At 36.0% G+C, this 17,837-nt stretch overlaps 1 protein-coding gene across 3 annotated transcripts in view; it reads left to right on the plus strand.

The window, feature by feature from the left end:
- MIB1 (MIB E3 ubiquitin protein ligase 1) overlaps nucleotides 1–13,633 on the plus strand; it is a 77,752-nt gene extending 64,119 nt beyond the window's left edge. For 2 of the 3 annotated variants that reach the window (XM_058830396.1, XM_058830394.1), the window contains exons 19-21: nucleotides 1,395–1,508; nucleotides 2,623–2,723; nucleotides 7,364–13,633. In XM_058830396.1, coding sequence (XP_058686379.1) covers nucleotides 1,395–1,508; nucleotides 2,623–2,723; nucleotides 7,364–7,504 — 356 coding nt within the window. In that variant the 3' untranslated portion in view covers nucleotides 7,505–13,633. The remainder of the gene's footprint in view (nucleotides 1–1,394; nucleotides 1,509–2,622; nucleotides 2,724–7,363) is intronic. The other variant, XM_058830395.1, reaches the window with a different exon arrangement.
- The last annotated feature ends 4,204 nt before the right edge of the window (nucleotides 13,634–17,837 follow it).

Here is a 17,837-nt window from a genome sequence, read left to right on the forward strand (position 1 = left end):
GAAGACAAAGTGGAGATTTTCAAAAATTTAGAAAGCATGTGTGCTTTCATCTGAATTATTTAACTGTGAGTAGGCTTTCTCATATTATAGAAGCAAGCCTACTACAGTATTGTGAGCACTTCGGAAGTAATTAGAATTAATTTTGTTGTTTTGTTGCAGCTTTTTGAAAGCATTCAGATATGCAGATGGTGTTTTAAAAATATATAAATAAATACTTACTCTGCTTTATTATTAATCTACAGATTTTCACAAGGGCTGTATTTTCCCCCAAAAGTCACATCATGTATCTTTGCAAAGGGCACCAGTTATGGTTCACTTTGATTTATCCTGTGTAGTGAAAAAATACATAGGAGATCTCCAGAATTTTTTTGGTTTTGAGTATATGTGGATGAGAATGCAGCTATCACCTTGTCTCCAGACATTTCAGGCCTTTGTTGAAGGGTCATTTCCCTATAGAAGAGCAGTTCTTATTGATGCACATCTAAATAAGAGGGAAGGTAATAATTTCCATGAGTAACTGCTTACTTGGACTTGCTGAAGAAGTCTGGTTTCTTCTTCTGTTCTGGCTGAGGCAGCTGATGTCGAATCACTGATTATAGTTAGCCTGATCTGGCCTCTTTCACTGTCTGCAGTTGAAAGATGATGAAAGAAGTTTTTTTGAATTGTTTCCCAGGAAAGAAGACAACAAAAAGATTGATTACTGTGGTGAAGGATTTCAGCAGCATGTTACCAAGTCTAAGCTGTAACAAGGACAGCAAAAGGTTTAAAGCTGTAGATGATTTCTTTCCCAATTTTTTTTCTGGACATCTTGTTCAAGCAGAACGAGAGAGTCTTGAAGTTTGTGTATTTTATAGGACTCATTCTCTTGATTCATAGTAGCCTTTTAGCATTTATGAGACAGTAACTTGCCTTTAGTAGGAAAATTACAGCCCTCTTTCTAGAATTATATCAAAAGATGTAGGTTTACTTGTAGGGGTAGAGACCTGCACCTCTTTGCCCCTGGAGCATTGGGATCCAGCAAAAGGATTTGTGAGATCCTTTGTTCTAAAGAGAAAAACAGCCAGGACTTTCTTGGAAGTTCTGGTCTCAAATGTGTGATTACCTTTTAACTTCTGTAATTTTTGTGGACTAGACATCCATTTGGAGAAAGAGGAACTTATTCACTTGAAGTATCTTAAAAGGAGATAGAGAATAGATTTACTTTGAATCACAAACAGGACATTGTTTAGGTGTGATTTGTAGAAAATTATGTGAAGATAAACTCAAGTAGTTCTTTGCATTATAAGCATCTGTTGAGTCATTGCTGTATACTCTGAATAAACAAACTCATGGATAGAAAAAAAGAAAAATGAAAGGGGAAGATTCAGGGTTGATTTATTTCTCTGTTCCCTCAGATTGTGCAAGCTTGATGAAGAAGTGTGTACAGTGTCGGGCAGTGGTTGAGCGAAGAGTGCCTTTCATAATGTGCTGCGGAGGGAAAGGTACAGAAGATACCAGTGATGATATTTGTGAGTGACTCCAGAGCCCATACTCTCTCATGTTCCTCCACCAGCTTATTCTCGTTCTCTTAAATGATCTAAATATTGCTCTTCTTTCTGAAGAAAAGTTTAATGAAACCAGTGTTAACTCAGGTATCCCTTTGCTGTTTGCACGACTTTCTGCATCGGTAGCAGCAAACTTGGTAACACCACCAGTCATTACACTGGAGAGTTGCTTCCAGCATTCAGAGTAGAACCCAAAATATGTGTGATGACTTGGCCACTTACTAATGCCTTAAGAGGTAAAAGCTGAAGATTGTCTGAGATGGTGCAAATGAGCAAGGAATTTATTTTTTTTACCTCTGGTACTCTGGAGGAATGGTAGGTATTTTGCATCTAGGTACAAGCAGCTTTCCTGAGAGAATGTCGAGTTTTACATCTCTTCCTTTGACTAGTTTTTAAACTATTTGTGACTTACTTGAGTAATTTCTATGAATTATTTGTATTTGCTCTGTGTGTATATATGTGGTATACAGCATTTTGGTTGAGTTTATGGGAATTGGAATATTAATTTATTCTTCTCTTTGTGTTCTGAAATAGATAAATATAAGAATAGTAATTAAAATCAGGTTTTCAATACTCACACTGGAAATTTAAGACTTAACAATTTTTTTTTCATATTGCTTCCCAGATCAGTCAAATACAGAAATATTAATCTGAGCTTCTTCAAATTTTGAACAAACTATTTCCAAGACACTTGGGCAATTTTGACCACCAAATAGAATCATCTCTATAGATGAAAAAGTCATTTCAGTGTGAAGGAATTTGGCTTTTTTTTTTTTCTTTAAATATATGCAAAAAATATTTATCTCAGGAACTTCACTGACAAATAAGAATTCTGAGAACATGAAGGGGCATCATTATTATGGAAATAGTTGTCAAAGAAGTGTTGCCACTAAACTCAAAGAAACTCTTTGTTGAGCTGCAGTGATGGTGTAGTGAATTTAATTAGATTATCAAAAGATGGTTGATTAACTTTTTTTCAGGTAATTGAAAAATTGTTGCTGTGACACTGGAAATAATTATTCCTGGTTCATTAGATTGCTGCATAATCACATATCTTTATTTTCTTTTAATGTTACAGCAAGTGGAAACATTCCAGTTTTGCAGAAGGACAAAGACAACACTAATGTCAATGCGGATGTACAGAAGCTGCAGCAACAGTTGCAAGACATCAAGGAACAGGTAAAGGTGCTGGATAAAAATTGTAAGGACCACTAAGTGCAACAATCCCTTGATTGAAAAAGCCAATGCATCCTCTATTATTTAAAACAAAATATCATTGAAGTGCATCATGTCTTAAACTTTAGTTAAAAGACCAATATTTTTTTGTGTGATGTGGCTTTATGTCCTCTATGTACAGTTTAAAAGAAAAAAATCAAGTGGCCGTGTTTGATAATCCATCTATTAGAGCATGTGTGTTGATGTGGCTAAATAAGTATGCTCTGCCCAGTCAGTACATTCTCTAGCTGTTTAGCTCACCTGAATGTGTAGTTACAGCAGAAGCTGTTTTCACAGAAAAGTCATAAAAGTAGATCATCTTCACTGTTCTGCATCTATCTTAATCTTGACTTGTCTGTTCATTAACTGCCTTGGAACAGTGCGTGACAGTTACCTGTCTTACAAGGGGTATAGGGAACACACTCTCCAAAAACTTCAAAAAACTGTGTGACTGCAAGGTTAAAACTTGGAAAGTATTATACATGTAATTCAAATATTTGGAATTTAAATTAAGGTTAATCTTTGTAATTAGGTATAGTCTTAGCAGATCTTTCAGCAGTAAGAGATCTGGAGCATCTGGCTACTGAATAAGCTTACTCTCTTAGAACCCTGACAGTGTGACTTTTTGCTTCCATATGTGTAACACAATTGGAATAAACTTTTCATGGATACAGGAAACTGAGGTGTTCTAGCTTGCCCTTTCCTCTAGTAGGCTTAAAGCAGCCTATAATACTTCAGTGATAGCAGCATCACATCTAGTCCTGGTAGTTGTGGATTCAGCTGTTCATGTGCATGAAAGCCAGGGCTAGAATGGTTAGATTGCTGGTTTTAGGGCCTGTGTTTCTAAATGCCTTAAATTTGAGATCTGATATGCTCAACTAAATGTCTGTGAAGAGCTGTTTCTGTCATATGGTGACTGGGACAGCACCCCAGTAACAGAAATTCAAAACAGTTTCCCATGTAGTTTTTATCTGTAAAGAACATGCAGACTACTGAAAATTGTAATTTGAAAATGCTTGTCTGTCTTACCCAGAAACTCCAAATGTTACTGTCATCTCTGATGTCTTGCATCCACTGTTTAGCTTCTGCTTTACATTTTAGCATTGAATGGAAAGAATAAGGTTATTGTTTTGGCTTTTGAAATTATACTTGGAAAAGATGCCAGATGCATGCTTAAATACAAGTAGTCTGTATTCTTCAGATACATTTTTTCAGAGTACTTTAGGAGTTACAGAAGATTAGAGTTCTGTTTGGGTATGCTGATATTCTTATATATAGGCACATGAGAAGAAACTGCTTTATGTTACAGTTTTTCTTCTTGATTAGATGTGATCTCAGAATTTTTTTTGTCAGTTTTCCTTAGGTGCTGTTTTACTCTCTATGATGTTATCTAATGCTTGGGATTTTGCCTGCCAGCAGCCAGAATTGTTCAGTGCCTCTGACTAGAAAGAGATGGTTCTGGTCATTCCTTGTGTGCCTTTTGGCTCAAGACTCTTGTGTTTTATTTAGTGTCTTTTGTGCTTAGTCTTGTGACAGGGCAAGTTGTATCATACTTGTGAGTAGCAAGTTGGATTTGATTAAAATTGATCATCTCATCTTTTCAATTTGTGATTGAAGCTATGCCCAGCATTCCACTATAATTGTGCTGTTTTTTGATTTGTACTGTAACAGTTCAGTCTTTGTGTTCAGTTGGGTTTTTTTTTTTCTACTTAAAATTAATTTGTTCTCTTTCAGCAGGTATAAGCCTTTGTTTCAACTCATACCTTCAATGATAATCTAATATGTTAGTGCAGCAAGCTTTTAAAACTATTTCTGGTGCCAAGCAGAAGTGATGCTGATGTCAACAGAATCTCCCACATCTGATGACCACACCATTCTTCAGGGATTCCCTGAATGTGAACCCTTTTGACTGTAATTGCAATACCTTCACTCCATTTCATACCTAATCATCATCATCTGTCTAATATCTTACGTATGTTCCTTCACCATACTTGCATCACTGTCTTCTTCTTTAAAATTAAATTTATTTTGTCACTGTGCACCTATATATTGTTGTAAAAACTTTTTAATAGTGAGGAATTGATACTTCAAGCAGTTTAAAACACCTTGTTAGTGAAAAAAAGTTTGAGTAGCAAACCTAGTTTTACTTAAGGTGCAATGAGCACTTTCCCAGAGTACTTACCTGAAGAAGTAATTCTCATATAGAACAGGCATAAAGTATCTTTTTAAACTATTTGTTTTCCTTCAAATGATGAAAGTCAAATGTTTCAGGCAGATAAAAAGTGGGATTTTGTGTGGAGGATGTTATAGTACAATAGTTACAGATACTCCTTATTTTCTACTACCCAAATGGGGCATAAGGCTTGCAGTGAACTTTCACTGTAAAAAAACATGTAAGATGGTGGTTAAGTAAGGAATTCTCCTTCAGAGTTGTATAAAACTCAGTTATCTGGGCTTATATTCCACTGGGAAACTGCTGAACTAATTGAGAAAAGCCTGTCAGAAGAGAATTATGTAGCAAACAGGAAGCTTATTATTCTGTCAGCTGAGTCCTACTGTGTGAAGTAACTTAAGTGTTAAGATAGTATCATGTTAAGAAATTAAATAGTGAATGTATTTTATATACTCTGCTTTGTGCTAAGCTAGAGAAATAGGAGAATTTTCTAATACTGTGTATCTATGAATTGAAAATGTTGGGAGTTCTGTCCTTTATTGAATGAAACAGTTCAAAGTAATGGTGTTTCAAGAGATTTTAGTTTTTTATTATTTCTGCGTCCCTTAATGGATGTTTTCATTTTTAAATGATGATGTAGCATTTGGAGAGAAGCATACCCTTGTAACTTCAGTAATTCTGACATTATATTTAGACACAAAAGCAAATAATTAGCTAAAATATAGAATAAAGGCTACATATTAGGGATTTCCTAAAGATGAGTGTTTACTTTCTCAGTCCTTTGTGAAAGATGATCATGCCAATGCTGTCAAGTTGTAGACACTTGTCACACAGCTAATGTGTATTCATTACATTGGAAATAGCTGTTTCACTGATACAGGAAGTCTGTGAGTTACTGAAGGAAGAATACTCTAAAGGTTCCATTGATGTGTGTGGGATGAGAAGGGGATGACTTAGTGTGAATGGAAAAATGAGCAGGACTGACTGACAGGCAGTCTTCCATAAATTTTTAGTTTGAGAATGTTTTATTACAGTATTGCAGAAATTCTGGCAAAGCTGGAGCACAGCCCCCTTCAGGACTTTTTTTAAACATAAATTGACTTAAGGCTTTACCTGAAAGTTTTATTTTTCTGCTAGCCCATTACACTAGTATCTTGGAGATTAAAATAGTAATTTGGCTGGATTCCATGCCAATTTAAACTCTTAAGCAGAATATGGTGAATTTTTTTCGTCTTCTATTAAGCTATCTACTGTAAGAAGTAATACCTATTGATTTCATAGAAAATGTGTCTTAGGGTTTTTCTGAATGGGGTACCTTGGTATATATTCTCTCTCATGTGATGAACAAATTGAGGTAAAACCCCCATGATGAATGCAAAAGCAAGTCATAGGTGCAAGTTGGTGATAAAATGAATTTGTATTTGAAATATGAGCCTTGTCAGTATTTCTTGTTATGTATGAGATCAACCTTTATAATTGTTGGATGAATGTAGTATGTCTCAGCTATGAGGATATCTTAGATTTGATTTAATCTGATCTATAGAATGGTTTTAACAAATTTCATCTATTGTAACATCTATTAATTTACTAACATTTGATAAACTGTTATAAATGAAATCCTAATATGGCTGCAATATGTTTATGGTGAAGGAACATGCCTTATGAAAACTTCAATTTCTGCACATGACAGAAGGTGAAGGACATTGTTCCTTAGTGCTTGGTACAAAATGAATTTTGCTGGTGAACAGCTTTGGGCACTATCACTTCACATTCAGCAATTAAAACTGATTTTAAAAGTTTGCTGTGCTGCTCTTATGAGTGAAGGTTATGGATTTGCTAAACCATTCTTCATTTGAAACTTGAGGTGTACTTTTGGTTGAAAATCTAGAAAACTTTCACAAATAAAGTACTAAATTTTTACATATATTGATTATGCAACATTTTTATTCCTTCTGTGGGTGCTTGGTGTTTACAGGTAAGTATATGAAGGGCTAGATAGCCTGAGAAGAAATTTGTAAATCATTACCAAGCATTGAATGCATCAAGCTGTTTATGTTTTGTTCCCTGGAAGATTACATGATGTAAAGGAGAATGTTTCTGGAGAGTGTTTCTGAAGAGTGTTTTGATGTTGCAGACTTGTGTAATGGTATAAAAAATATGATGTCAGCCTACTACTGGATTGCCTTAATTAAATATATTTGGAAGAAAATCCATGTAGTAGTTTATATCACGATGGAGTAGGAAAAGCCTGTATATTTTAAGTCAGTGTGGAATTAAAATGGAATTAAAAAAAAGCCCAATGTAGTTTAGTGGCTATGGCAATGCTATGCTTAGGATGACATATTGTTAAATTTCAGCAATTTATATGTTGCATATTCAGTACTGTGTAACTACTACCACTGACTATGTAACCTGTCAAAATCTTTTCCAGACTATGTGTCCTGTCTGTTTGGACCGCCTGAAGAACATGATCTTTCTGTGTGGCCATGGAACATGTCAGCTTTGTGGAGACCGAATGAGCGAGTGCCCCATATGCCGCAAGGCAATAGAACGGAGGATCCTTTTGTATTAAACAGGGGCCAGTGTCTTTACTAGGTTGTGAAAGAGTAAGGACATGTTGATGGTTTACACCTCTGTAAGTTTGAAAGGCAGTGAAGGGTTCTGGCGAAAACATTTCTAATACTGTAGCACAGGTTTGTTACATAGAAATTGTTTAAAGACTGTGAACACACCAAATAAAAGAAACAGTATTTGAACAGTCAGCTTGTAGCTTTACTCTTAAAAAACATCTAAGCCTAATGCTAATTTAAAGCAGTCTTTTTTTCATTTTGTTTCTGTCTTCTTCTTCCCCTTAAAGTTTAAAGGGACAATCTTATTTTGGTTTTGTTCATGTGTATCATGTACGTATCAGATGTCAAGTGATGTAAAGGAATTTTTTTTTATATTGTCAGTTACTACCAAACATAAATATTTAGGATTTTTTTTTTTTGCTTTATGCTTTTCTGGAGAGTGTCGACATTTCCTGTGACAGTTCTGATTCACAGTAATTTCTGTCTTGAAATACACAGTCATTAAAAGTCAATACAAAATATATAGACAGTAGTCATAAACATACTGTGGCCATAAGGTCACGCCTCAGAATACAAAGTTAATGTAGTTCTGACTTTATCATGCCCTTTGTTCCTGAGGATGGGTTGTGTAGGAAACAGTAAAGAGAAAAATCTGTTTTAGAAGCATTATGTTTCCAACCTGCACTTTAGTCTAACAGTTTCAAGCTAAGTACTTAAGTAGTGAGCTTCATTATTCTGCTAATTACTTGACTTTGCATGGAATTTCTTTTAACTTGAGTGGAAAGGAGAACATTTGAGCAGTGGGTCAGCTATCCCTTTTAGATGAGTGAATTTGATCTGTTGGGTAGACAACACATACATGCGGAGCCATTTAAAAATTGTGGGTCTGTGAATTCGGAAAAAACAGATTTTGCAAAATTTCCTTCCTTTTAAGGTGAGTTTTATTGTCTCCACACAAAGTGTCAACAGCAAAAGAGAATATTTAATATTGATTATTCATCTAAGTGAGGAACTTATCTGTGAGCATTACTCAATAATACTGGAAGTGAAGATATTGCTGTCAGAACAGTGAATTTTTGGAGCTGTGCCTAGTTGAGCTGAATTTGGCTGAAAGAGTTTGTTGTCACTGATGTGGTAGAGAGCTATTCCTCCTGACCCCCAAAATGGTACTGTTAGGGACGGCAAACTGTCAACATTTTGAAAACAAATGAATCCTTTCATCATTTTTGGTGGTAGAAAATACTCTGACTTAAGCATCTCTTGTAGCTTAAAAGGAATCTGTGCTTAATCACCTAAGCGATTCAACAGTTTTCTGAGCGCATAGTTCATGTAGCCCTTTGCCATTGTGCAGACTTCCTTTGGACATGCTCTTGCAGAACGTTAAAGAAATCCATGCTGGAGTCACTTAGGTGCCTTACTTGCAGCTAAGATGAATTAATCATTGAATTCTCATTGTATATGTCTAAAATATGGGCAAAAGGATAGTTCAGGGAAAGATCCAAGTAAGGATAAAGATATAATTGTGGTCTTTTCAGATAAATCAATCTGTCTTCTGAAACTTACATTGATATGCCTGAAGTGTGCAAATGTTGGCAAATATCTCAGAAGACTGTTACTAATAACCTGTAAAAACAGACAAACCTTTAAGCAATAAGATTTAAACACTGAATAAAGTTTTCCAGGAAACAAGTACAGTGATACATTGGAAAAGTGTATGTAGAATGGCTTTTAACACCATGAAGTAATGTAATATACAGCCTTACAAAAGCTGTCTTTAATCCTCATCCAGCATTCCAAATGTTCCTCATGATTTTCAGTGTTTTTTCATTAGACACAATCACAGTCTGGAGTCACTGTAGTAGTCTGGTTTATTTTGTATACTACTGGTCATCTGTTCTCAGATAATCTGCATCTGTATTCTTGACCAAATGAAGCAGCCTTCCCTTTTTTTGATTCTTAGTTCCTATTCTAAAATACCAGAATTTTTCAAGGAGTTTTGGAATATTTTTGATGTAAGACCTGTTTTCAGTTCAGCATTTTGGTATCTCCACTTAAACTCTGCGTGCATCTGAGTGTTCATGGCAATTTTCATTTGGCCAATATGCATGTCACTAAGGTTTTTGGATTTTTTGGGGGTTTTTGTTTTGTTTTGGTTTTTTTGGTAGCATGTTTGACAGCTGAACTTCTATAGTGGACTTGAGTTTCTTGTCAGGCTTCCCCTGGAAATATTTCTACAATAGGATGTGCCATTTGATAATGTGTTCTGAGTTTTAACCTGTCATGCATCACATTTGTACCTTGATTTCCTCTGTCTCTGGCAGACATATTTTGTCCTCTTAATTCTTCGAGGGCCCCTCTGCAAACTTGTCTGCACAGATGCAGGGTGGATCTCTTCTTGATAAAACAACTCAGAACTGAACCTCTATATAACAAGTTTGCATTTTCCTAATCATTTTTTGCTTGAACGAGTCAGAATTACTTGAAAGTATTCCATCTTAGCATGGGTTGAGTAATTCAGCTGAGTTAGAACAGATCTGAAGCATCCTGGGTACCCTCAGTACTTGAATACCATCATAGTTCTATGGAAATGGAGACAGTGACTGAAGGTATTGCTGTAGGAGCGGCTTTAGTGTCCTGTGCTGCAATCACAGCAGACGTATGTGACTGCATAGGAGTTTGTGTTTGGACTCATTCAGCAATGTTGTGTGCCAGTTGAAACTGAAGTATATCAGCTTGATGCTATTTCAGTGCCAAGAAAAACAACTGAATTAGAAGAACTAGGAAAGCTGACCAAGATACTTGAATTATTTATTTAGGTCTCTTATTGACAGGAGGAAGAGCTGTATCTTGTCTGGAGATGGCGATACAGTTTGCCTTTCAAAAAATTTAATGAGGAAAAATGCTTGCAAATCTGATATCATTTATTTGATACTCTCTCTTTGCATTCAGATGTAGAAGGTGAACTTGGTGTTGTTAAGGAACCCAGTAAGCTCATTCACTTTATTCTTTTGTTATCTGTGCAATGTGCACAGAGTGCAAATGTTTAATTGGATAGCACTATTTGAAGGATGAGGAGTTCACTTGAAAGCCAAAGGGGATCTTAACAAGTAGTAGAGTTAAGGAAATATCACCATTCATCTGTCTTCAGCAAAAGATTAAAAGTCTAAATTTCACCTGAGTAAAGTAAAAATTAGAAAAATCAGTAAGGCATTTATCTGTAATTTATTGAAAATTGTAGAATGTAAGGGTTGTAAGGTTTGTTATATCTATTTCCCTGCATTTAATAGCAATTTTAAAATTAAATTAATTGAAATATCTTCATTTGTTTCTTGAAACAACTAACAAGACACCTAACAACATGTATTGTTCAGTGTGAGGAATGCTGAGATGTTTAAGTATACTTTTCCATTCATTAAGAGACATAAACAGTCATATCACTCACTACACAGTAATTTAAAGTGTAAAGGCAGCCTAAGAGGTTAACAGAATAAACTTAATAGTTGTAGATTGTTGACTTTTCTATAATTACCTTTGACTTTTCTTTCCCCTCAAAACTTGTATCATCACATTTGTGGCCCAAGCTTATATGGCACTTCTCAAAATCTGGGCTGCTATTACCTACTTTCCATTTGTTGGATTACTGTGTATTTCTGTGTTGGGGTTTGGACAAATCCCGTTTTCCTGAAGTGGATAATAGAAACTTCACTGGTGAGATAGCAAACAGGTTACTTTGTAAATGTCAAAGTTTGATTAGAAGGTGGTGTTCTTAGCTTGGGCTGGGTGAGAATATAGCAGATTTGCACAAGTACTTGTGCCTTGTTAGTATAGTCTTACAATTGGTAGTTTAGCTTCTTTTAAAGACGTGAAATGGTCTTTTAAAAATAATTAAGTACTTATTGTGTAGATATTTTCTAGAGATGAAGGTTTATGTATGTGTAATTATCTTTAGCAGTATTAACTGCAGTTAGTATAAACACTAAATTGTTTGAAGAAGCTGCTTTCAGCTAGTGATCTGAGCTTCCTCTACAAAACTAATTGTCAAATTTAATTTTACTCTTCCAGTAGCAGCTGGTGAACCGAAGAGCCTATCCTGTTCTTTGTGCTGCATGGGTCAAGTTTTCACTTAATAAAACCAAACCCCAACAACACTACAGTCTAACCTTTAGCAGTGCTACCTCCTTTCTGTCAAATCTTCTCTAGTTGTTTGTTGTCTTTGGGAAGGGACGGGGAACGCATCAGTTTTCTTTTGCTTCAGTTTTGATGTCTGAATACATTGCGGAGGTTTTTTTACTTTATAAAATTACTGTGTAAATTGCTTACGATAGCAGTGTGTGATTTGCCACAAAGTACATTGTATACCTGTGCAAAAGTTGCTGGAATTCATACTGGTGTCTTTTTCTGCATTTCATAATTTGTTTGTGTTGACAAAGCTAAACTGTTGTCTGCAGAAGCTTTAGTATGTGCCATTTTTATAGCTAAGCCTGTGGTAAATACGCAAGTTCTGACTCAGGGCTTTTTAACAACTTAAACACATTCACAATATTCTTCAGCACATCTTGGAGAATACTAGAGATTTAATGACTGTACAGTGCCTTGATAGAACTATAGAATGGGCAGCAGCCATAGGGTCTTCACAGAATGCAAGTATCTTTTCAATCCAGTTAATGAGTTGACGTTAATATACTTTTGATGCCCTTGCCATGGATTTATATACTTGTATATACTTTCTGTAAAGGAAAATTGGCAAATTTAGATATTGTTAAGCTTTCTGAAAGCTTTTAATTGTTGCACTCGTCATGAGGATCTGAAGGGCATAATACTCAAATTCACAGAAGCAGCTTTTGTGTCAAAGACAGCTGAGAAAATTTTCTGTATGTGGCGTTTTTAGTGTGAGGGAGAGGTTGTTGTATAACATGCAAAAGTACCTGCTTTACTCTGATCTAGTAAATCTTTTGTGAGAGAAATAACCAACAAGTCAGTATGTTTGCATGCCGTTTCATTGTTAGAAAACTTCTTGTCATTTTGAGCTTCTAGGAAATACTTATTTTGTCCCAACATTAGTGTCTTTATGAATGCAAACTATTTATGTTAGAAAACAGGTTTTTCTGAATCACAACGGACATTTTTGCTTTTGTTAAAACTAAGTTTGTATTTTCTGTAAACTGTAGATTTCGACATGACTGTTTATTGGAGAAATTTAAGGTTGCCTGTGTGAATGTAGTGTATTTCTGTATGCAGATAGCATTATATAATTACTTACTTTAAAACTGCTTAGCAAGGTCTAAGCTTTTCAAAGGAAATGCTGATGTACTGTATGGTTAGTAAAACTTGTCATATAAGATGTATACTGACTTTTTCAAGAGATTTGATTTAAAAGTACAGTTGGACTGAATTACTGATTTTTTGCACACAACATTGGAAAAGGGGTGGTGGCTCATTTGTCTTCCTCCTTCTTAGTTGTAGTGATGTTAGATGTCACCGTGGAATTAGAAAATTGTATACCTGAAAAAATATTTACAAACTTGGTTACTTGTTGGCATACAATTTTTAAAAGTGCACCAGACTTTATTGAGAAATTTTGCAGTCCAAAGTTCTAAAACTGGTTCTTTTATAATATGTTCCTGAAGAAGGAGTTTGTGGAAGCATCAGAAGTATTTCGTGCCTTTGAATCTCCAAGGTACTCAAACATTGTTAAAGCAGCACAGTAGAAGTTTGAAGGGTGGATTATGTTGTAACAGAAAGGTTGATTTAAAATTATTTCTGGATTATGTGCAAATTTTTCTGTAAATATGCAGTTCATAGTACTGTTCTACTGACCAGAGTTGCTGTTAAGTATATGTTAGACTCTGTGTTTACTTGTAATTGAATGGCCTTTACAGATCTGGCTACGTGAATGTGATTGTTATGACATCTCCTGCCAGATACAGTAACTTCCATATTCTGAGACAACAGATGCTGCATCATAGTTTGTACTTTTAGGATTCAATTTAATGGATGCATTTGTTAAAAAAAAGTCTATGTAATCAAAGGCAACAAAACAAACCAGACTTACATGGCTTAGTGTTTTTATTTGTCCTAGTGTACAGGTGAAAAAAGGAACTGACAGAATAAAAAGTTTGTTGCTCTCTTTCTCAGTTTCTTTTCATTTTTCAAGTTTCTTCATGCTTGGTTTATATGACAGGTCTGTATGAAAACATAATGTTCTCAAATACTTTTGAAAAAACTTTATTTTAAAATAATCAATGCAAATTGTTGAAATACATTTGAAGTAGCCTCTTATTCTTTGCTTTGGGATCTACAAGCTGTTCACATATTTCTGCTTATGTGTTCATTGAATGTGATGGGAATACTGCTGAAATTGGTTCAAGGCTTCACCTCTGTGATTTCAGTGGTTTCATCCCCTGTTGTTGATTGCAGTGGAAGCTTCAGGTTTTGCTAGTGTTGGTATTCGATGGGTTTGGATTTTGAGAAGGCTGTTGCATACTGTACAATATGAATAATTATAATAATTTTATAATATAAATGCTGTGTTATGCAATTAATTTCTGTATAGTGCACTTTGCTGTTCTAAGTCATTCCAGCTATATCCCATATACAGTCATCTGTTTTTGATGAGAGTGGTGAAAGTGCATGGAGATTTCCTTCAGATTTGACATGAATCAAATGCAGAGGGTGGTGGTTCTTTATGGGTGTACTCTGTTTCATTTAGGGAGTAAAGTGGTAGTATTGGGATAAAAAGCATTAGCTTTCCTTTTCAGACTTGGTTTTCCACCATAAGGAAAGGAAACAAGTTGTCAGGAATAAAATTGTTGTAGTTCTTATACTTTGTGTAGCCCTTATCATGACAGTGACGTGCACTGGCTTCCGCTTTCAAGAAGGAATCATACTGACTTTTCTTGATATTTACAGGAAGATTTTGGCTGAAAAACACTTCAGGGTTTTAAATACTTTGTTCCCTTTTCAGCAGAGTAGTACGTTCTTGCTTTCCAGGAGATAGTAAGGTTGGAGTTTTTTGCAGTCTTTAGCAAGTGATGGATTAAAATAGTTTAAATTACATTAAAAATTGAGAACTGTGCCAACTGCCAATGTATAAGTTTTAGTCTTCAACAATGCAAGACATTAAGTTATGGGAAAGTCATTGCAGTATCTACTACAATTAGGATTTATTGATGCTTATGTGACTGCCCTAGAGAAGCTAATAAACCTAAATTTCTGTAAAATTGCCTAAAATTGTGCAAATACACTTGTGAGACTATCGTGACCTCTTGCAGCCCTAACTCTGTTTCACTGAATTTTCCTTAGAAATAAATCTGTGCAAGGTAAGGAGATAAATTTAATTCTGAGCTGATTTCCCCACTGACGCATCTGCATCCTAAAATGTGTGAGTATTTCTCCCACAAGGGGTCGGTAGCACCCTCCATTTGGCACAAGTTTTTATTACAATATAAGCAGAAAGCAAACAAGGGATAAGGATAATGATGATTGCATTAATATGTGGGTGGACCAGACCTTACTTGTCTCCTTCTTCAAGCAGGCTAAGTATAATTAGGTTATTTGCTGACTTCAGTAAGCACCATATTCTATCCTCTGACTCTCATGTGACATGAACATTGCTGCTATTGATTAGGGCAAAGTTCCAGTGGAGTGTTTGCCTTTAGCTCTAGTTGAAAGTATTCATTTAGTCAAGCTTTTTTTCAAAAGCATGCAGTTGGAGCAGATAAACTATATGAAAGAGCTTGTCCAGTGGGCAGGGGAAAAGAATTCTTGTATGAGTGTCCCACATGTTCTTAATGATAACCACAGTCTCCCTAGATGGCTAGAGCTGATTAATATTTTCCACTTTATAGTAACACAGCTTATAGTTAAATATGCTTTGAAGCCTATCGGGCTGCTCAGTGGAAGGAATGTCCAGCTTCTCAAGGCTTCTCTGAGTATGTAAGTTACTTGAAGGCCAGAAATTTGAAGTAACTCATAATCTTTCTCCCAAGAGGCTGAACAGACCAGAGAGCTAGTCCTTCAACAAAAATTTCTATCCCTTGTAGCAAAGTCATGTTTCACAAATAGGGATCTTGAGATAGTCAGTGTCATTCAGGCACAGGTTCTTATGTGTGTTGAATTTAACAAGGGGCCTTACCTTTGTGTTTGCAACTTGTTATTTTCTCTGTCACATCTGTTGTGGGTTGTATTTAGTGTCCTCAGTGCTTCTGTCCCCTCTGCTGAAATCCTCCATTTCAATTCTTTCTTTGTATTTTTAATAGCAGAACTGCATCCCTTCCTTCATGGTATGTCCCTTCTGGATGTTGTCCTCCTCTTTTCTTTTTCACTTGAGGTTGGCATAAGCATATTGGAGTCCTGTCCTTGTGTCCCTAACTCCACACTGAATTTCATGTACTGATAGGAGGAATTCCTGAATTTGGTCTTGGCGTAATTTCACATTAATTTATTGACGTCCCTTATTTCTCTCCATTGGTGGCATAAGAAAGAGATTTTGTGTACCATCTGCAGAAAGGATAGGGGCACTTCTGATCTCAACTGTATAAGGAAATTCAGAAACAAGTAAGTGTTTCAAGGTTGTTTAGCTTTGGTGGTGTCTTTTTGTCCTATAGACTACCTGTAATTTTCATTCTTACTGTATCGCGGTTTTTGGTGACAGCTTAAGGGTTTCTTTTCAAAGAAACTGTACAGACAACTTGAAGAGAGAAACTTCTGTCTAGAGTGTCTTGTGCACTTACGTTTCCTGGAGGAAGTTCACTAGGATTGCTTGCAAAGAGAAGGGTTCTGGTTTTGGACTTCTTGCTGCCTTCATAAAGAATTAGGAAAAGAATTTCATCTCTTTGAATAAAGTAAATCTGAAACCACATTCTAAGTAATACTTTTCTGCTGAAATTTCATAACCCCTACTGTGTATATACCTTAACAATAGTAAGGTATCGTGATCCTCTGTATGAAAGCTATATAAACTAAATAGCAGTTCCATAGCATTTATTTCCCAATGGCCATAGATTGTTGGCTTTAAATAGAATACTACTGTTCCTCTCTTCTTCTGTGATGAGACTTGTAAAACAAAGATTACTTCAGGGCTATCCAGACAAGGCAGTTTTTCCTAATAGAGGCCCTAGTTAAGCTATTTGTGGTACAGCTGCATCATGCTCAAGTTTTGTGTCTATTTTTCTGATTTATAGCACATGGCACTTAAAACACCTAATTTATATTGATCTTAGGTTTTGGTCAGGTGATTCTGATTCTGTGTAAGGCTGAGGAAGTCTTTATATTGTCCTCTGAAACCGCATTCTCATACCATTTAATGTAGACAATGTGGTATGGAAGCACCACACTTTTTTGTTGAGACAGAAAAGCATGCTAGAGTAAGGGCATGGGAAACCTTAAGCTAAAATACAGTCATAGACCTAGTCCTCCTGGAGTTTACGAGGTGAGAAACTCAGATGGCAAATTTGATAGAAGAATAATCTACTAAAATTGAGTTTTAAGTTCTTCTGTACTCTCCCTGGAGGGCCTGTAACATGGATATATTGAGTCCTGCTGTAACCCTGCTATATCCTTCATGTCCCACCATGTTGGATAGGTCCTTCCACACCAAATCTCCCTGGAGGAATATGTCTTATACTGAAACTATTCCACCCATGGAGAAGGAAGGCATGGGAGTTACAGGCCAGTCTCTGGTGCAAAAGTTGTGGATCTGCTGTTCTATTTAACACAGCTCTTTTCCCATGACACACACAGAGGATGTAAAGGAGTAAGTGATCTTGACTAGGATTTTCTGTTTGCTGTGGCTGTCTGCACCCAGGCAGCAGCATAAAGGAGCTGCTGCAAATCAACTGCTCAGTAATGAGCTGTGTGAGGTGCTTGCCCTGCAGCAAGCAGAAGTTGGGAGCCACTTATGCTTTTAAAGTGTTGCAACCAAGTAGGGTTGAGTGGGCCAAGCCCTCTGGGCATCTACTTATCCTGATCTGACATTGCTTTATTGGTAAGTGGCATAGAAGTAAAATAGATTTGAAAAGCCTATCTTTATTAACAAGATTGGGATACCAGACATGTAATTTTCGGCTTTATCTGCTGTGCTGAATCAAACAGTGACACCAAGATTTGGCAAGCAGTTGTTGAGCACTCCAGGAAAGGTTAGCCACTGGCTTTTGTAGGAGTTTCTCAGCTTTGAGGACATAGTCAAATAGTCCTCAGGGAAGAAAAAAAGCAACTAGCAGGAGTGGGTTTTTTTTGGTTGGTTGGTTGGCTTTTGATTTGTTTTGGTTTTTATTTCTTGCCCTCTCCTGGATGGCAACTATGCCTGGTTTTTTGATTCTCTTGCCAATTTCCATT

Source organism: Poecile atricapillus, chromosome 2, assembly GCF_030490865.1.
Source record: "Poecile atricapillus isolate bPoeAtr1 chromosome 2, bPoeAtr1.hap1, whole genome shotgun sequence".
In the NCBI taxonomy this organism is placed as follows: domain Eukaryota; kingdom Metazoa; phylum Chordata; class Aves; order Passeriformes; family Paridae; genus Poecile; species Poecile atricapillus.